Source organism: Fringilla coelebs (genome assembly GCF_963513975.1).
Source record: "Fringilla coelebs genome assembly, chromosome: 10".
Lineage (NCBI taxonomy): Eukaryota > Metazoa > Chordata > Aves > Passeriformes > Fringillidae > Fringilla > Fringilla coelebs.
This window is the reverse complement of record NC_140036.1, coordinates 17,862,366-17,878,320: the sequence shown is the minus strand read 5'-3', so window position 1 is coordinate 17,878,320 and position 15,955 is coordinate 17,862,366. Positions and strand designations below refer to the sequence as shown.

The 15,955-nt window shown below is 37.3% G+C and overlaps 1 protein-coding gene across 5 annotated transcripts in view; it reads left to right on the top strand.

Annotated features, from left to right (window-relative positions):
* The window catches only part of ATP11B (ATPase phospholipid transporting 11B (putative)), a 61,969-nt gene that overhangs the window by 24,646 nt on the left and 21,368 nt on the right, over positions 1 to 15,955 (top strand). For 4 of the 5 annotated variants that reach the window (XM_084212515.1, XM_084212514.1, XM_084212518.1 and 1 more), the window contains exons 8-24: positions 482 to 529; positions 3,257 to 3,321; positions 3,878 to 3,959; positions 4,822 to 4,972; positions 7,016 to 7,213; positions 7,481 to 7,639; positions 7,934 to 8,106; positions 8,488 to 8,556; positions 9,490 to 9,563; positions 9,648 to 9,751; positions 9,890 to 10,089; positions 10,800 to 11,003; positions 11,277 to 11,430; positions 14,066 to 14,168; positions 14,406 to 14,551; positions 15,362 to 15,421; positions 15,698 to 15,825. In XM_084212515.1, coding sequence (XP_084068641.1) covers positions 482 to 529; positions 3,257 to 3,321; positions 3,878 to 3,959; positions 4,822 to 4,972; positions 7,016 to 7,213; positions 7,481 to 7,639; positions 7,934 to 8,106; positions 8,488 to 8,556; positions 9,490 to 9,563; positions 9,648 to 9,751; positions 9,890 to 10,089; positions 10,800 to 11,003; positions 11,277 to 11,430; positions 14,066 to 14,168; positions 14,406 to 14,551; positions 15,362 to 15,421; positions 15,698 to 15,825 — 2,118 coding nt within the window. The remainder of the gene's footprint in view (positions 1 to 481; positions 530 to 3,256; positions 3,322 to 3,877; positions 3,960 to 4,821; positions 4,973 to 7,015; positions 7,214 to 7,480; positions 7,640 to 7,933; positions 8,107 to 8,487; positions 8,557 to 9,489; positions 9,564 to 9,647; positions 9,752 to 9,889; positions 10,090 to 10,799; positions 11,004 to 11,276; positions 11,431 to 14,065; positions 14,169 to 14,405; positions 14,552 to 15,361; positions 15,422 to 15,697; positions 15,826 to 15,955) is intronic. The other variant, XM_084212516.1, reaches the window with a different exon arrangement.

The window sequence follows — 15,955 nt, the reverse complement described above, 5'->3', positions numbered from 1 at the left end:
TATTTTTCAAATTAAGGTACAATCACTATATAAATTTGGGTCCCCTTTTGTGGCTGGAGTCATGCTAAATATGTGTGTGTCAGATTTTGACATGTGTAGTAGATTGGCCTTATTAAATGGAAAGTTTCTATTTCTGATGGATAATGTGCAAACTTAGATCTGTTGAGGAATTATTTCTTACTGAATCATCCAGAAGTCACAATCTGTTTTAAATTAATAGAAATATAATCTTTTGTGGCAATTAATCAGAGTTAATAAGCTTTCTCAAATGTTTCTGTTATGAGGGATGAATGTTTCTGTTGCTAAATGTCTCTTGTAAAATTACTGCCAGTTTTGCCATATTGGTTTAGTTTGATTGCTAATAAAAGTTGATTTATTTTTTACTGGGGAACTTTTAATGACTATTTTATAAATGTAGAGAAGGTTTTTACATTTTTGAGTCTTTATGTAGATACTTCTAAGACATACCCATCTTTCATAGATTTGTTGGAAGAATAACTGTAAGTCAACAAGCTGAAGAAATAGTGCGGTGAGTAAAATTGTATAAGATAATTATTTAGAACATGTAAAATCTTGACCATCACAAGAGTTACTGTTGAATATATGAAAAGGGGAGGTATTTTTACTAAAAGTATCAGCTGCAGCTGCATACCTCAGATGGAGATGAGAAAAGATGAGTGAAAAAAGTTCACTACTACCCAGTTTTACTACCCATTTAATAAAAGAGTTCTGGAAAGCTTGGCTGCTGCGAGGCAGGTAATTTTTTTGGCACTGGTAATCAGCTGGTAACTTTGTTGTTCTTTGTTAATTAAAGCATTTTTTGATGTGAAACTGTTTCTACTGACGTAGTAGCTATACTACAACGGATCCCCTGTCATCAGAGGCACTGAGAAGGAGTTTTTGTAGTTGAAATCGCTAGAAATTCTTGGTTTAACAAAGCCTCTGCTATGAATTTGTAATTTTTAGTATCTATTTCAAATTACAGCTGGACTGTGCAGATAAGTACTTACATCTGTTACAGGCAACACAGCTGTGTGCGCATAATCATGGGCTCACCACCTTTCCTGTGCAGTCACAGCAAGTAACAAGCACACTTGCAATTACAAAAATAAAGATGTGAAGCCATTTACAGACTTCCATCTTGCCTTCCTGGAAAGATTTCTAATTGCTGTGGGCTGGTCTCAGCTTCCAGTGAGGCATCCAAACAGCTGCTCATTCAATTCCCACAACCACAACAGGATAGGAGCAAAAACAGGAAGGACAGGAGTTAGAAGAATCATGGTTTGAAATAAAGACATGGAAATCACTCACAAGAAATTGCCAAATTTTCAGGAATACTTAGCATTCAAGTTTAGTTATTTTTTCATGAAAGTTGTTGATTGTCCAGCTTTGAAAAAAACTTTGCCACCTCATCTGAAAAGGTGAAGTGCTGTGTGTAAATTTGTTGCAGAAGCAGGTAAATCTGCCATGGTTCTTTCACTCCTCTAATGTCCAAAATGTTATCCTTTACACTTTTTTTTTTTTAGTAAAATTTCTACTTAAATTTTAAAAGACTACTGTTTTCCTTGTAATATCTGCCTTCAGTCTGAGGAGCTGAATGTCTCTCAATCTGAGGCTGGCAAACATCTGTCAACTTTGGATGGGAGTGACATGGAGTTCAGAGTGAATTGAGGATTTTTGCCAGAAATATGGAAGTGTAACAGGCAGGTTACTTGCCCACAAGTTCAGTGGCTTAGTCACCCTCAACAAAAAAGCCTCACCTATGCCACCCCCAAAAACCCACTCAGGTGTTCTCTAAGGCCACTTTTGCTACTTCATTGAGAGCTTTTCAGAATTCATTCCTGCCGAGCTTGACAGGTTCAGCATTGGGATAATTTATCAAAATAATCCAGTTGACAATGTAAAACAGCTGGTTTAAAGGGAGATGAAAAAAATAATTGCAAGTTCTGACTACTAGTGGAGCTATATTTTCTGCCTAAGGTAAACTTGTCTGGTCTGTGTTGCACTGATTCAGGTTTGGTATTTTGGGCTTGTCAGGCTGCTTTTACAAACCTGAATCCAGAAATATAAATAATGTTTCTTATATGAAAATTTTAAATGCTCAAGCATTTAGTTGCTTTTAGTTCAAATTTTCACGTAAAGTCTGAGTTTAGCCTAAAATATATATGTTTAATTTAAAGCATCCATCATAATCTCTGTGTATAATTGGTACAAATGGTATTTGTGATGTTAACTGCTACATTTGCAGTAACATTTAAGTTAAATTTTGGACTGTGGAAGGTGGCTTGTGGGTTTGGCTTTGGCTCTTTTGAGTAACTTCAGGTTATACTTTCAAAGGGACTTCAGGTTTAAGAGCTTTGTTTATCTGATAGTGATCATGGCCTGCGTGCGGCGCAGCTAAAGGAAAAATAGGGTAAACCCAAGGGCTTGCATGCCAAAGCACTTAGCATCTGAACTTTTAATTCTTTTATTTCTACCTATTATGTCAGTCTGGCCACTGCAGTTGTTAAATTTCTGCTTTCATTTGAAATAGTGGAAAATATACCTTTTTTTATATTTCAAACCAACCCTGCTGCCAGTTTCTAAAGATGATACAGCTGCTGCAGTAGAACATATGGTTCTAACCTTATATTAACCTTGTTTCTAACTAGACACTTATTTTATCAGCACTGCTTGTGGTGAACTTAGCCAAAGAAATGAATCTGTTATTGTATTGTGATAGATGTGAGGAGAAACCATCTATTTTACCTCCTGAAATTTTATCTCTGTATTAGGAAAAAAAATTGGCATGGCTGCCATGGTGTCCATCTAATTGTTTGTTTCTTTGGTCTGAATAGCTTTTGAATTTTCTAGATCATTTCAGTCTGGCAGAGGGGTAGGGGACTGGTAAATTAGCCAAACCTAAACCAGCACTTTGGGTGCACTGTGAGCTCCGCTGGTTTCTTCTCTGCTTCCTTCCCAAGTACCTTCTGGGTCTGTCTGAACCAGGCATTTGGAATATTTAGCTCAGTCAGTAGTTATGGGATATGGAACAGTGGAGGGGGAGTATGGCAGTGACCAAAGGAGACATGAAAGGAAACAGAGAGCTCTGTGGAGGTTTGTGGGAGGTGTGGTGAAAAGGGTAAGATCACTAAGTTGCTGCATTGGGAATTTATTGGGGATACAGGACAGCTTTGCATAGGAAACTGGATTTCAGTACTTCTCCAGACTACAGAACAGCTGATGTTCACATGCTGGTATGTCTATTTCTTTTTAGACCTCTTGGGCCTGAAAGTCTCTTACTTCGTGGAGCAAGATTAAAAAACACTAAAGAAATATTTGGTTTGTAGACATCTAAATATTTAAAGAGTATTCGCTTCTTAAAGCATGTTGATGAACTGTGTTTTAATTCTACTTGCACTGAAGAAATTGTAATACTCTTTCTGACTGTTACCTGAGGGGATATGATTATAGATGAAACTAATGATATTATGCTGAAGAACCTCTAAGGATATAAAGTTCCAGCTCTGCTCTGTGAAAATATTTGAAGTGGTTTGATAAAGGAATAACTTAACTTCAATGGATAAATGACTCTTCTTACTGTTACCTATTGTTGAAGGCTTTCTCCTGAGATTTACCTTGCTGATTTCCATAAAATACATATTGAAGAGCAGTACAGTCATAATAATGAAGAGTGTTAAAGTAGGTGTTAAAATTACTTCAGTAGTACTCTTTTTTTACTACAGAAGAGTCTTGCAAATAGTACAAAATACTGTCTCGTAGTAAACACAGAAGTAGTACCACCTTTTGCTTTTATCCTATATCTCTCAAAATTAAAAATTCTGCAAATTGTATTTATGCAGAAAATGAAGTCTTACTCTTCCCCCTTCCTTCCCAGGTGTTGCTGTGTATACAGGTATGGAGACAAAGATGGCATTAAATTACAAGAGTAAATCTCAGAAACGGTCAGCAGTAGAAAAGTATGTTTATTTTCTAATATCTCTCATATTTGTAGAGCTTTAACTTAGTTTTTCCTGTGTAGCCTTAAAACCCTGGTGGTCTCATCATTGACTTATAGGCAAAGGGAAGAGAGTGTTAATTGCCTTACCTTCAGTGGGAAGCTATAAAGATAAAATCCATTTTTTGATATTACATCCTTTAGTAGTGTACACAGTGGAAATATCCAAGCTTGCTCCTGGTTGCAGGATAGATATTTATATTGAGTCTCATGATTTATTTTAAAAGGAAAAGGAGTTCTGATGTGTTGCCTTTATTCCAGTTACTAAAAATCTGAGAGAGCCCCCTGACATACTTGCGCAAATATATAGCTACATACAAACAACTGTATGTAGCACAAGAGAAGTTCAGTCTTCAAAGCACGGGGAGGAAGGATGGTCTTGCTGGTTACAGAAGAAGAAGCAGGTGTGACTGTCCTGCTGTAGCCTGGCCTGGGTTAAATGCTCAGCTGCACATGGCAGTGCTCTTCTAACTGAAGAAAAAGTGCAGCCATGAATTTCTGCTGTGCTCGTTTGTACTGCCTGCACAGCCTTGCAAGCTCCTTGGGCTCCTTGGGGAAAAAGAGGACCAGTGTGGGACTGTAGGTGTGACCCAAGTCAGCTGTTGGGGTGTTCCTGCACCTTAATCTAGTCTTCATATTGCTATGTAGAGTTTAGCTTAGTCACATGTAGAATTTCTTTCCCATTCTGTTGCCTGCTTATTGCATAGAAACTTTATATCTGTATCAAGCACAGGCTACACTTTCTTAAAAAGTAACCACACTGTGTCAACAGATGAAGTAAAATAAACTGAAATGTCTTGCTTTATTTTTTTGCCTCTTTATAGGTCCATGAATTCCTTTTTGATTATTTATCTAATAATCCTCCTCTTTGAAGCCATTTTGAGCACTATTTTAAAGTATGCATGGCAAGCTGAAGAGAAATGGGATGAGCCTTGGTACAATGAAAAAACAGAGCATGAAAGGAACAGCAGTAAGGTAACGTAGTTCTGCCCAGGTGCATATCTGAGGAACACTCAACCAATATGCACTCAATGTCATATATATTGTGTCTCTATGCTATGTAACCACCACATGATCCACTTGCAGGTCTCTGTGCTGTTGTCTCAGTGATATTTGAGTTAGTCCCATGTAGCCTCACCATTGTGTAGAAATATTTCTACCACTGTTACTGATTGGATTTTTCCTTCCTTTATGAAAAGATTAGACTTTTTGAAAACTTTTGAAAAGGCTTTGTTAGGACATATTTCTGATGGTCTATGTTCTAATTATTGTTCTTTAGGATGTCTTTTGTCATTCCATAAAGGAAAAGCGGACGAGGATGGCTGTTCTTGTGTATGTTCTATTGCAATGATTTCACAGTTCAGGAATTTTGTACATTCTGTGATGTTGAGATGGTTTGGGCAATTTCATAAGGCTGTAATTTTGCTCAAGCTCCTGCTTGTCTGCTCAGTTCTCTTCAGAGATTGAAGGGATACTTTAAAGTGTCCCTGAAATCTGTGGCTCTGAAAAGTATCTCTTTTTCCAATTAGTCGGTATTTTTCTGTGTTCTCTTTAATTTTTGATTTCTGTATGAGTCTGCCTTTGTCCAAAGCAGTTCAGGAGCTTAATCTGAAATAATTGCTATGCAAGTTAGTCTAGCCTGTGGAGCCTTTCAGTTCTGAATAGAGCAGGGATAAGTATTTCCTCAATCTTTCCATTCCTTTGCCATCAGGAGTGTAGAGAGCCATGTGTGTTTCTGCAGTGTCATTCTCCTTCTGTCATGTCTTTGTTTTTCTGTCTTTTTCTGTCTCCCATGTTGACTTCTACAATCTGCTTTTCATTTCTCAGCATGCTGACATCCTTACTCAGAGGTCTTTCCCTGTCCATCTCCTCCTGCGTATGCAGATTGTTTTTTCATTGCCATTGCTTGAAGAACCTCTCTAACTTAAGTAATTGTCCCTACCTCTCTTAGATGAATTACTGCTCTCACTTTCTGTCTGTCTTTTCTGGTTTAGTTTGGAAGATGTCTTTAGGCACAGAACTTGCTGAGTTTTTGTCAGTTACTTTTATTATTTATTAAATACTTACAGCAATGCTCCCTAAAGAGGAAGAATAGACATTATTTAGCTTTGCAAATTGTTGATTATTTTTATGCTTCCTTTATTTAAAATGTTCTCCTGCACCTAACTCCTCCTAACTCTGGTGCAGGAGTTAAAGAGGTGGCCTGGTTTTTGTCATCTCAAGTCTCCCTTGCTCAATATTCAAGTGTTGGTAAGAGTCTTTCCAAAGTACAATTTAGATACTGAGTTTGTTGTGCAGATGAAAAAGAGACTGTAGTGTTGCATTTCAGGGTTTGTTAAAATTATCATACCTAGTAAAAAGAAGTTCCTCTCCTGTCACATTGGTGTTTGCCTGAAATGTGTGTGTGAAACACAATGATTTGAAGAGACATAAAAGAAATCCACATGATCCCTTTCTTTTCATGTAGTCTGGATCACCCAAATTACTGGGGAATGCCAGCAGACAGGAACCCTCTTAACACTTTGCTGTCTTGAAACAACAGAGTACTTGCAGGCTCCTCTGACTGCCTGGAAAATCACTTGTTGGTCTTCACAATTTAGGGTTCCTTAGAAAAGCTTACATGAATGATGCTGTTTGATGGAATGGGGAATACATTTGATTTCTCAGACCAAACTCTTTCAGAGATGGAAAACAGAATCACCATGACAGTTAATATTAATTGGCACCTCTCCTGACAGATTCAGTAGAGAGACAAAAATTAATGAACTTGTGAATTGAAACCTCCACTCAGAGGCTTAAGGTAGACTTTTTGCCTCAGTGTGAAGGCGTGTTACTGGGGCAACCTGCAAATGCCTGTGTTGTCACTGGAGTGTTGTCTCTCCTCATGTGTGTGTGGGACTTGGGCTTCTCTGGCTCTCCCAGTTTGTCACTGTTCATGCATATTGAAGCATAATTAACTCACCATGTTTCACCTGAACACTGTGGTAATCTTCACTTTTTCTTTTTTTTCTCTTGTAGATCCTGAGATTTATTTCAGATTTTCTTGCTTTTCTGGTACTTTACAATTTTATCATACCCATTTCACTCTATGTGACTGTTGAGATGCAGAAATTTCTTGGATCTTTTTTTATTGGCTGGGATCTTGACCTCTATCATGAAGAAACAAACCAGAGAGCGCAAGTAAATACTTCAGACCTCAATGAGGAATTGGGACAGGTAAAAAATATGTTGTCTGTTGGGTTTTTTCACCTATTTTCTGCTTAGTTTTTAATATTAACATTTGTGACAGTGATATTGATCACTGTGATATTATTTCTGATTAATTTTAAAACAAGGTATAAAGATGTGATGGCAGAAGTTAAAATTCTTATATGAATAAAAAACTGTGTGTAAAAGAAAGTGTGAGTGGAGATTATTGTATCTTTTTTTTTATAACAAGTGCATGCAATTCCAAGTTTGTTTTTTTGTTTTATTTTACAAAAGGTAGAGTATGTGTTTACAGACAAAACTGGTACATTAACTGAAAATGAGATGCAGTTTCGGGAGTGCTCTATTAATGGCATAAAGTACCAAGAGGTCAATGGTAAACTAACTCCAGAGGGGTTTTCTGAAGATTCTCCAGATGGAAACAGGCATGGTTTGGTAAGGCTCTTTGGTTTCCCCATCATTAGTCATCCTAGTTTGAAAGTGTTTTATTTCAGAGATATATTCTTGTACGATTAGCATAAAACAAAACCAACCCAAACATAAATCAGAATTTCTGAATAGTTTGAAGCTTTCAAGTGTCACTGAACAAATAATATTTATTAAACATGTTGAGATGTGATTATCTAACATGAAATGCTTGGCAGATTTGTAAGTAAAACCACTTTTTCCTTAAGTGTGTTCAAATCTGGGTTGATATGTGTTCCAAATCAAGTTTTTTCTTCCTTCTAGGTGAAAGAGGAAGAGCTCTTCTTGAAAGCAGTTTGTCTGTGCCATACAGTGCAGATCAATGCAGATCAGACAGATGGTGCTGATGGTCCCTGGCATGCCAATGGAATAACATCCCCCCTGGAATATTATGCTTCTTCCCCAGATGAGAAAGCTTTGGTGGAAGCTGCGAGCCGGTGAGCAGCACTGCCAGGGCTGTCTGACACAGGAATTTCCTGCAAGGACAACCTTACAGATGGCTCAGGACCCTGGTGAAGACCAGGGCCTGGCACTGTCACCTTACTGGGAAAACATTCAAATGTAAAATACACAACCCCCCAGGTGTATTATAAAGTGATGATTTCTAATACTTATGAAAATGCTTGAGAAGTTACAGTGGTCAGAGTATGATTTGAATAAAATACTGCAGAAATGGGCATTCTTAATTTTCCCTAGAACTAGAGTACAGTAATGGGGTGTAAGAGTCTCTCCTTTTCTTCCCTGCCATCTTCCTCTCCCTCCATCAATAGGCATTTTGTCTAAAGTCATAATTAAGTGTATATTCTCTTTACTTTTAGGGTTGGAGTAGTATTTACTGGAATTAGTGGAGACAGTATGGAAGTAAAAAGTCTTGGAAAACCAGAGAGGTATTTGTTTTTTTTCCTTGATTATTTTGAAGGCTAGAACAGTAGTGAAGATTAATGTAATGTTTTCCTCTTAATCCTCTTTGTTCATAAGCAAACCTTGCCTTTCCACAGCGTGCTCTGTTTAATGCTTTTCCCTTGATGTCTTCAAGACAGCTTGCATCTTATTCCTTACCAATTGTAGCTGAGATGCAAGAATTTTGTGTGAGTTACTCTGTGTAGGTGTGTGTTGTAACAGTTTGTATCTTTGCCCATTCCTCAAAGGTTGAGACTGTAGCAGAGTTGGAAAACGGAATTGCTTATTCAAGTCTTGTTTCAGCTCTTGAAATTCCAGAATCAGTCTCGTTTGTGCATAATCTAATCAGATATTTTAAACTTTCCTAGAATGAGTACAAATTATTAATAACTGTATATGTGCAGTATTCCATAACTCCTTTTACTCATTTGATCTGTGTCAGCTAGTTGGCAGTACTTTGAATTTACATGTCTAAAATTAATTTGCTAAGCTAGTGGTAACATAACAAAAACTAATCCACTTACCAGGGCACACACACTTTTTTGACAGTCTAGATTTTTTACAAATTTCTCAGAAACAAAATGTAGTTTTCAAAGTTGTACTTGAAGTAACGACAGAAGGATGAAGAAATAGGAGCTGCTTGTAATTGCCAAATGTCAAGTTAGTATTCAGAAAGCTATTCCTGTTGGTAGAAGAACCTTTTAATCTTACAGAATGGAGTTAAGCATATATAAATTCATAAAAAGCAATGAACAGTGATAGTTGTTCAGCAGTGATAGCATCACTTTTGGAGTTGCTATACAAAAATAACACTTTGAGGAAAGGTCTGTGGTGTAAGAGTCTATTTATAAGTAATTGTCTTTGGAGGTTTATTTCTAAAAATGTTTTCTTTCCATTCCCTCTTAAAACACAAAATGCAGGTATAAATTGCTTCATGTTTTGGAGTTTGATCCAAATCGCAGACGCATGAGTGTCATTGTAGAGAGTCCCTCAGGTACGTGATCAGAAATTGCACGAGCAGCACCTAAGAACTTCTTAAACAACATTATTTTAATTTCAGTTCTATTTGACTTTCTAGGGGAGAAGCTTTTATTCACAAAGGGAGCAGAATCTTCCATTCTTCCTCGTAGTAAGAGTGGAGAAATAGATAAAACAAGGATACATGTGGATGAATTTGCTTTGGTAAGTGTATATGATTGCTCAACTTCCAGCCTCAGCTGATCAGAAGAAAATTCATGCAGTTTAAATTGTGACTTGAAGTGAAAAAATTGCTGCTGACACTTTTTTGTTAGATCAGAAACTTGTCGACTCTGAATGTAGTCTTTTATTTTCTTGCAGAAAGGCCTAAGAACTTTGTGTGTGGCCTACAGAAGATTCACACCTGAGGAGTACCAAGAAATTGGCAAACGCCTTCATGAGGCCAGGACTGCCTTACAGCAGCGGGAAGAGAGATTAGCAGATGTGTTCAACTTCATAGAAAGGGATCTGGAGTTACTTGGGGCTACAGGAGTAGAAGACAAGTATGCCATGGAGTTACTGCTATCTACGCTCAAACCAGCGAGTTTAGGATTTATACTTGAAATATAAAGTGTGAAAAGCTCTCCCACTATGACCAAAAGTTCTGTGCTATTCTTCTTTAGTATATTTACCTTTAGATTGAGGCAGATTCAAACCAAAACTTGTACCAACTGATTATGTCTTAATAACAGTGATGTACAGTGTGTTTCATCAGGAGATGTCATGTATGTGAAATGGAATAGTTGCAGCAAATATTTAGTGTAACAGCAAATTCCTTAGGAAAGCTTCTACACGCAGCTCCTTGGCAAAGCATTCTGCTTGTGCTCTGTAGGTCACAGGGTGAACACTGAAGTGAGCACATGGGGCTTGGCAAGCTTTTCATGCACCATAGTACCACGAATTACTGTGGACTGTTTTAAAGTTTCTCAAAGGCAGTGACAGTGCCTAGTTTAAGTCAAAATATGCTTAGTACAAATTTTTGATCTCTTAGAAGGATTGAAGTTTAGTTTTTGTTTCATCAAGGTTTTTGTTTTGTTGCTGGTAAGAGAATATCATTTGCCAGACTATGATTCTCTGAAAACACATGTAACATTGGAAAGGCAGACTTAACTCTCCATGACAGTGGGGTTACAGTGGTAGCATGGAGTTACAGTATGAGCTCTTTTGTTTGTAAAGTGTTCAGTTAGTTATTTAAGACTTTTCTTTTTTCTAGATTGCAGGAGAAAGTCCAAGAAACTATAGAAGCCCTCAGGCTGGCTGGTATCAAAGTGTGGGTGCTCACTGGAGACAAGCATGAAACAGCTGTTAGTGTCAGTTTATCCTGTGGACACTTTCACAGAACCATGAACATCCTTGAGCTTGTGCAGCACAAGTCAGACAGTACCTGTGCAGAACAGCTGAGGCAGCTAGCCAAGAGGTAAAATACCTGAGAAGTCACTATCTCAGTGATGATCTGAGCTTGGGTTGCTTTCATTCTTAAATTTTATGGCAGTCTCTTTGATGCATATGCCAAACAAGGAAGCCGTCTTTTAAAAAAATTATTTATTAATATAATAACAGACTGGAAGAAGTAGTCTATCTGACAGGTTAACTCCTTTGCTTATTGTCTTGGCCAACAACATAGTTTATAGCAAAATTGGAATTTTACCATTAACACTGGTACAAAGTCAACATTTTTGTCCCCAAACAGAATAAAGGAAGACCATGTTATCCAGCATGGACTGGTTGTGGATGGGACCAGCCTCTCTCTTGCTCTCAGGGAACATGAAAAATTGTTCATGGAAGTTTGCAAAAACTGTTCTGCAGTGTTGTGCTGTCGCATGGCACCACTTCAGAAAGCAAAGGTAAGTTAGAATATGGTCAGGATTGCCATTCAAGTATTTTTATCATGCTTTGAAGAGGCAAGGATTTCTGAAACTGCTTTGTTTGTTTGTCTGACCCTTTTTGTGACCTCTGAATTTTTGTTAAATTCAGATCTAGAGTAGTTTGCTCAGAAGTTTCTTCATGTGTGTTTGAAAATTTGCAAGTGGATGGAGAAATCAAAGTATTGCCACCAAGCTCATCTTTATTCTGCCTCTTGAGTGTTCAGTAAGGCAGCAGCTCTTCCAGTCTCCTGCATGATTTTGCCATAGCTGCTCCATCACTTCTCCAAACCAAAAAAACTAAATTGAAAATTCATGAACCTGTAAGGAGAAACTGTGCTTCTCTAAATACTTTAAAAATACCCAAGTTTGAGGAAGAAGTAAAAGGGAATGGAAGGCCTAGTCTCCAGGAAAGATTTGCCTTAATGCTATCTTCTAATACCATTTTTCATTCACATATGCAGAATTTTACTAAAATATGTGTTGGATAAGATTCAAAATCAGATTTTGTGATTTTTTTTTTGGTTAACTCTGAATGCTAAGCTCTGAAGGACTATAATATTTTTTCCTTTTGAAAATTTCTCTTAATGAAAAGACATCTCTTTACCTTAAAGCACCAGGAAACCCTTCTGTGAGGATGTTCAAGAGGCAGGCTGTTTTACTGTAACAGGAGTGGTCTGTTTGGAGGTCACTGTTCCTTCCAGAGTTCTTATGCAGTCTTTAGAATCACTTCAGTATAGAACTGTTCACCTGGTATAGTGTTAGTTTCAATGAAATGTTGAAAGGAAATTGTAACTACACTGAGTAAACCAACCTGTTGGATACGTCAGCTCTGTACATTCTTTTGGCTGAAATTTTTGCCATCCTGTCTCTTTAAGGAGCAGTTAATTGTCAGTGTCGTGTCCTTGTTCTTATTTTGTCATTTAACTTGATTTATAATGTTTTGTACTGCTTTTCTTAATTCTTCTCCTCACCAGCAGATAATGGAGATTACTTCCTGTCTTGAGTCATGAAGTACAGCAAAATGTAATTTTAATTGCAGCGAATTTTTTATTTTTAATATTGACATATATAAATCACCAATACAAATGCCATCAGACTTGAGGGGTAGGGAAGGAAGTGCAGGGCAGTTTAGTCTTGCACATTATTTTTTGCTGTAGGCAACATTTTTGTGAGGTTTATTCCAAGATTTAAGCTGGAATTCAGCTTAATACTTCCTGCATCTCTAATGATAATGCATGTTACTGTTTGGTTAGTGGTCTCACTACTAATTTTGGTATGTTTTATGACTCAAAACCTTGTTTAAACATCATCATTTCAGTCATTTGGAGCTGCTGCTGATTGCTGCTGTTAAACTTTGCTAAAGGATTTGTCTTGACCTTTTCACATAGATGTTTGTCTGTCCAAATTACCCAGGCCTTGGGGATCTCAAGAGGATTGATCTGGGTGATGTCCTGCAGCCTTGTTACCCCTCTAAGGCTGCTTCCTGGGATCTAATACTAAATGTGTTTGAAATAATTACCCCTTAGGAATGGGGAACCTCTAAACTTGAATATTAATACCTGCAATTAGGGAATGTATTCTCACAATCAGGTGGATTTCTCTGAGCTGTGAGCTTTGTTTAATCACTGTTGTGTTCCTTGTGTGAATTCCCACTCCTGTGAATTATTGCCCTGACACTGCCAGCCTCAACTCAATTACGCCAATACAGTTTTTTGTGTCTACTTCATGCAGTTGCTCCATTGCTATTTCCACTTTGGGGATTCTGGAACTTGAGGGGGAAAATATTTTTTCATACGTATTTATTTCTTGATTTTGGAAAACCTGTTGATCTGCGTTCATGCCTTTACCTGCAGCCCACTTACAATGAATAGTGAAGCTTCTACCTTAAGCTAGGGCTCTGTGGGAGGTTAATGAATCACTAATTCTCCTTAACCAAAAGCCTCATCTAACTAACTCCTTTGCATTTAGAATATTATTGACACTTACATTGAAGATCTGTTATCACTGCTCCTCTTCTGAGTATTTTAGGGCCTTGCATGTCAACAGTTTTTTCCCTCATTTTGTCATATCTTCTTCTGTTTCTTTGTCAGTTGAGGATACCCCTTGATGATAATGAAGTTGCTTTTGAAAGAAGCTATTTTCCTTAATAATGGCATATTGATCTTCTAGCTAATGCATGTGCTTTTTCAAATTCTTCTTTTACCTGGATTAGTTCCATTAATTATAAATATGAAAAATCTGGGTTTATTAAAGTGCATTAAATCTGTACTAGTCTGTAAGTGAATTTTCAGTTCTAAATTTTACTTGACTTTGTTTTGTATGATAAGGCACCAAACTAAGAGTTTTAACAGAACATTGAAATAAGAACAGGAAAATAGGCTCAAGGCAGATGTAATATTTAAATCAGGCTTGTGCTCCAGAACAGGCAGCTTTTCTAAAGAAGGAATTAATGTATGATGTGATATGCTAAAGATATTTTTTACCCAAACATACATGTTCATAAAACATATTAATTATATCCTCAGATTGGCTGCTAACTGAGATACTTGGGAATTGCTGACATGGTTTGTAGGTAGACTGTCTAGTCTGAAAGTGTTTAATTTTCTTTTTCCAGGTGGTTCGACTGTTAAAAACCTCTCCGGAGAAGCCCATAACATTAGCAATCGGAGATGGTGCTAATGATGTGAGCATGATCCAGGAGGCACATGTTGGCATAGGTAACTTCCTTCTGTCTCCACCAACTGGGGCTTCTTTATTTGAATCAGCATCAAATGAGCAGCTTCCTTTAGTTTTAAGTGTGAGGAGTATCTTCCTTTGCAACACTGCTGAAGTCCTTAAGGTGTTGAAGTGCAGGAAAACAGACCTGTAGCTTCAGATGTATGGTGTTGGGTTTTTTAAACTTGAGTTGTTGTTATACTTGACCTGTTTTGTGTTTTGTTTTCCAAACATTACAGGAATCATGGGCAAGGAAGGAAGGCAAGCTGTGAGAAACAGTGACTATGCAATAGCGCGATTTAAATTCCTCTCCAAGTTGCTTTTTGTTCATGGGCACTTTTACTATATTAGAATAGCAACCCTTGTACAGTACTTTTTTTATAAGGTGAGTTTTTTTCCCAGCAAGAAATTTATTTCAGATCTGAGATTTTTGTTGGGATCAGGTTAAATATCTCTGTTAAACATGTTTTCTGAGCTTTTTAATTTTATCTTTTACAACCAAATGCATTAGTTTAACTGTGAAATTGTTTAGTCTTTCCACCTAGAAATAGCCTTTAAATACTGCAGTGAGTTTGTCCAGGTTGAGAGGCTGATGTGTTTGTTTTCTCAAGGCAGGGGTTTTGTTTGTTTGGTTGGGATGCTTTTGGTTTTTTTCACTTGTTCATCAGTTTTCAAACAAGTCAAAACTCATTATCTTTATTGAATTTTATCTGGGATTTCAGCTTTGGCTCCCAAGTCCCTTTTGAAGTTGATTTCTTTCATTTAACAGCAATAGCATGATGTTATATTTTGGTTTCTTCTTTGTTTGCTTCTGTGCAGCAAACTCACATGAGCACGTCACAGCTTTATTGAATAAAATGTGGAAACTATTCTGCAAAGAAATTCTTAAAAAGAAGCTGAAGGGGAAAATGAATGGATTTCCTCTACCTAATTACTGTTTAGACTCCTTTAGTGAGATTGCTCATCAAGCACATATAGTTAAGCTCATACTTTTCAGGTTCATTGTCCCAAAGGACAAACAAACAAAATATCCTCTCAAGAAAAGTAACTCGCTGTACTTTTCCAAGTAAAATGCTGAAAGGCTTTGTGCTCTCCCTGTGTATTTTTAGCAGCTTCTAAGAGTTAGCAATTTCTTTTAGGGCTCTGAGGCATGTACTAAGGATTAACTGTTTTCTTAATTTCCCTTTTTTTTCAGAATGTGTGCTTTATTACACCACAATTTTTATATCAGTTCTTCTGTTTGTTTTCACAACAAGTAAGTATTGTGTGCCTACCAACTTGTCTGTGAAACACTTGAGGTCCATAATTAAGAAATAGGGGGGTGACAGAAGGAGCAGTAGAGATGTTACACTTAGCAAATACCCAGCTTCATTTTCTGTAATTGATAGCTGATGTTATTAGATTGTTATGTGAGTGCAGCTGTTTTCCTAACTAGCAAATTAATGTAACTGATCAATCAATGCTGCTATAAGTGTGCTAATAAATCTTTATCAATTCCAAGACATAAAATGCTTTTTGCTTTCCTTTGCAGACGCTCTATGACAGTGTATACCTGACTTTGTACAATATTTGTTTCACTTCCCTGCCTGTCCTCATCTACAGTCTTTTTGAGCAGCATGTACACCCGCATGTATTGCAGAGTAAGCCTGTGCTCTACAGGTATGTATGTCCTGCATCAGTTCCCACAGGGACACATCTTGTGCAACAGCAGTGGCATCTGCACAACTCTGAACTTGCTGCAATAATTATCTGTAATTTAGGCATTTTTAGTAACTGTCTTGATGAGGAA